This window comes from Hordeum vulgare, chromosome 2H (assembly GCF_904849725.1).
Source record: "Hordeum vulgare subsp. vulgare chromosome 2H, MorexV3_pseudomolecules_assembly, whole genome shotgun sequence".
In the NCBI taxonomy this organism is placed as follows: Eukaryota; Viridiplantae; Streptophyta; class Magnoliopsida; order Poales; family Poaceae; genus Hordeum; species Hordeum vulgare.
In genome coordinates, this window is record NC_058519.1 from 202961091 (window position 1) to 202965117 (window position 4027).

Sequence of the window (4027 nt, forward strand, 5' to 3'; positions counted from 1 at the left end):
CGCTGCTATGCTCACGAACCAAAGTGAAGCATTCAAGAGAACCACATATGAACCGGTCAGTCTAAGAAGACACACGGCAACAACAACCGTCTTCTACTCATCAGATCCACCGTTCCACCAACCCATCAGCCCAATCCGAATACTCCTCTTCCGCTCGCTCCTCCCCGAACCCTCTCGTCGGAACAGTAAGACCGGCAGCGAAATCGCTGCCCGCCTCATCCGCGCCCTCCCCGAGCTAACTAATTATAGATGGAGCCTAACCACTCGGTTGACAACATACCTACCCATTTCACATAGCTAGCGATGTGGTTAACCCAACTACTAATTGCAATTCAAGTTCTGCCCAACTTAACACCAAAACCAAAACAGTAGGCGCCGGAGAAACAATTCAACCATGACTGCACACGGCTGGCTGACTGAAGAATTCTACTCATCTCACTGGAACTGAGGATGGTGATAAACAATCCGACCATGTCTGTCAAGGGTATGCAATGCAAGTCATCTCACCGGGAGGAACAAATGGCAATCAACAGTCCAACAACCATGTCGATGTCTTAGATGGGGCGGATCGATATGGTAGGCGAAAAACAAAACCTTTCCTTTCTTACAGTGGCGCAAGTCAACCATATGGATCTTCCTTGTCTAGCAGCAACCCTTGTTATCATGCCAAAAACAAAACTTGAGGCGTGCAAGCGCTCGACCGGTCTCGCTCTCAGATGGAAGTTGGTGGTCCTTACGTTGTCAAGAAGAACAAGGCGATGATGTTCGCAAGTTAAGTGCAGCTCTAGCACCCTCTACATGAAATGTATCATGTATCAAACCATCAATTAACTACTAAAAAACGTAAATGTACCATGTGAAGATATAATACCTTCACAAACGAACTCAATGAGTGTGAACCAATAGAGTCTGGATCACCACAGATTATGCAGTCAACAACCTTCAGGACAGACAAAAAAGAGTTCCACATATTCTCACATGGTCAGCATGAGACCAACAAAGGAGATTATACAGATATAATAGAATACTCTGTAAAGAAAAAATAAGTACCCTGTAAAGAAGTAAATCACAATATGCTTGCAAGTAATTTTTCTGTAACTGTCTTGCTCGTATTTGTTTTTTGATGAGTAAAGATACATAAAATGTACGACACAGAAAATTGAGAAATCATATTGATGAATAAATTTATAAAGAGTATATAACCACTATTACGAAAACACATCCAAATAGTATTGTGTTAAACTGATCTGAGAAAGCGGTTAAATAGATTAACATCTCTGTGCACCATTTTTAGTGTCTAATTTTACAATGGAGTATGCTCTAAAGCGGTTAAATAGATTAACATCTCTGTGCACCATTTTTAGTGTCTAATTTTACAATGGAGTATGCTCTACCTAGTTTCAGTCATCCAAAACTGAACCAAAACTTGATGCACAAACACAGTTTGCTCTAGTTTCAGCTATGGCATCTAAGACAGGAGTTTAACCAAAACGATATGTGTACAAACTGAAATAGAGTATAACCAAGACGTATAAACTATAGTTGATCTTCAGATCTGGGTGTAGATGGGGGCGTACAAACTGTAGTTGATCTTCAGATCTGGGTGTAGATGGGGGAAAGGGGAAGCTCACCACGTCGGTGCTCCTATGGCCACTCTACCTTCAGAGACGAGACGAGAGGTTCCCTACGTCGCCAAATGTGGAGCTGGAGGAGGGGGAGCGGAGCGCGTGCCTGACCTCCATCCTCACGTCGGCGAGCCAGTCCGGGTACCCGACGTGGTGGTCCATCCAGCGCGGGTCGCGCGGCGAGAAGGAGTGCATCGCCTTCTCGGAAGGCTCGGAGGTCAGCAGCAGCTCCAGCCCGCGGCCGACGTTGAACAGGAGGCCGCAGTTCGTACGCAGGGGCTCGGCGACCGGGACGGGGGACGCGACGGGAACGGGATCCTCGCTGCGGAGCATCCTCCTGCGCCCGCACACCGCCTCGTCCACCCCGCCTCCTTATCCTCCTACGTCCACGCGCCATACCTCCTCGACCCTGCCTCCTCGGTCCCGCACACCGCCCCTCGGCCTGGCGTCGTCGGCGACAAGGCCCCGCCCCGAGCTCCATCGCCTCCTCTCCCGTCAGCCCTGCGGTTGAGGACGGGAATTGATAAGCCTGGGGGCGCTACGTAAAAGTGAAACGTTTTTTAACTTAATCAGGGACTACGGGTTGAATGCTCGAAAACGGAGGGACTTTTACGCAAAAAAGCCAAGACGGACGACAAAAACCGTACTCGCTTTATTATTATGATAGGAAGAGATAAAACGAAGGAAATAATTAAGTAATTGTAAGCGTACTTTGTTATCAGTTTATTTAGATAGGTATATTTTCCTACTATATTTTGTTTATAAATATTAGGTTGCCATATTGATGATCACTTGCAATTTTTAACGCGTACAACGAAATTAGATGGACTAATGTTTTCTTTTCCAAAACAAAGTAGAAGATTTATTATTTTCATTCATTAATTAACTGAGGAGTTCTAAAACATGACGGCTCAACCATGGGTGAAAGAAAAGAACCACTCTAGCGGTGTTACATTTACCCAACCGCACAACATCCATGAGTGCGTAAAATGGCACTTCCTCCATTATAAGACACATAGGTGATTTTATTTTCTGTTTTATGAGTTTACACTTTTGTATGCTGACATATGTTTTAATATAGAAAATTTGTTTGACACCCGTGTACCACCTTTTAATAAAATAACCTAAAATTGGAATAATACTTGCTTGACAAGTGGAGAACAATGAGGTGCATCTGCATGTGACCCATGTTTATTCGTGAGCCTTCCTCCGCTCCGGTCCTTAAATATTCGTTATACCTCCGATCTCTCCACACACATAACGTTGTACATTTTCTTCCACCATTTGAGTGAACAAATTGATAGCCTTAACTTGGAAAAGCGTACAGGCAAGGAAATAGGTAACTCCTTGTTTAGTTGTATATATAATACTCCCTCCATCTTAAATTTTTTGTTTTAGATTTGTTTAGATACGAATGTATCCAGTAAAGTTTTAGTATTTAGATATATTTATTTCTAGATAAAGCTAAGATAAAAATTTTGAGACGGAGGGAGTAGTTTGTGTCTGTATCAACGAGTAGCAAGAAATAGCCTTTGGAATGTAGTATTTGGTGGCGACTGGCTTTAAAATTATTGCCTTTTGAATACGCTGTCATAATGCCCGAAAAATCTTTTATTTTGAGACGAGGGAGTAGCAGTTTGTGGAGAAATTTAAAGGCATGCATTATTTAGGACAACAACAATAATAACAGTAACAACAATAATATTTATCGCAGGACGAGTACCGTGAGTAGTACTTCCGCATCACCAAGAGTGAGCACGTCGTAGAGCAACTGAAAGATACACACAAGATAATATGTAAGCATGCAAACACATATTAAGGACAGTAAAACTGATCCTAATCCCTGCCCTCTCAACGAATTGAATTTTTGGCCGTTTTGCTGATCTGGGTGTTTGTGTCTGTTGGATGCACGTGGGACTGCTTTCGTGCAAACTGGCCACAACCCGGCTTGCTGTCCGCGGGGCAGCTACTCCGGTGGCATTTTTGGACTCCTCTGGTTGATTGGGCCGAGCACGGCCCATCTGCGATGTCGTTCCAATAAAGCGACAAAGGGATCCAAGACGACGGAGCGACCCCTCCCTGGCCGCGTTCTTCCTCCCTGTTGGCGGCTCGATCCCTCGCTCATCCCGATCCTCTTCACCGTGAGGATGTCGCCTCCCAACCTTGCCCTCCGTTTGGCATCCATGATTAATTGCTGGCTTCATCCCCCTCTCCACCCGTCCGCGGTTGCGACTTTCCCGTGCCTCCACTACACAGGCCTCCTCGCACTCGACATTCCCCAGCAGCCTGCACTCCACGATGGAGATGGCGGTGGCTACACTCAAGCACCTTCTCCTCATCCATCTGAGTGGCCTTCCTCCAGGTAGTGGATTAATTTTCAGATGGCGGCGTTGTGTTATTTG

At 45.2% G+C, this 4027-nt stretch overlaps 1 protein-coding gene across 2 annotated transcripts; it reads right to left on the reverse strand.

The window, feature by feature from the left end:
* Nucleotides 1-453: 453 nt before the first annotated feature.
* On the reverse strand, nt 454-2147 carry LOC123429922. Of its 2 annotated transcripts, none has more exons than XM_045113892.1 (3): nt 1660-2147; nt 872-940; nt 454-794 (listed from the first exon to the last, which is right to left on the reverse strand). In XM_045113892.1, exons 1-3 carry the CDS (start codon nt 2104-2106, stop codon nt 555-557), a joined length of 756 nt encoding a protein of 251 aa, XP_044969827.1. In that variant the 5' UTR covers nt 2107-2147; the 3' UTR covers nt 454-554. The 2 variants fall into 2 exon arrangements, 1 of the variants encoding a protein (XP_044969827.1); XR_006622780.1 differs by having other exon boundaries at nt 1632-2147.
* Between the last annotated feature and the right edge of the window lie 1880 nt (nt 2148-4027).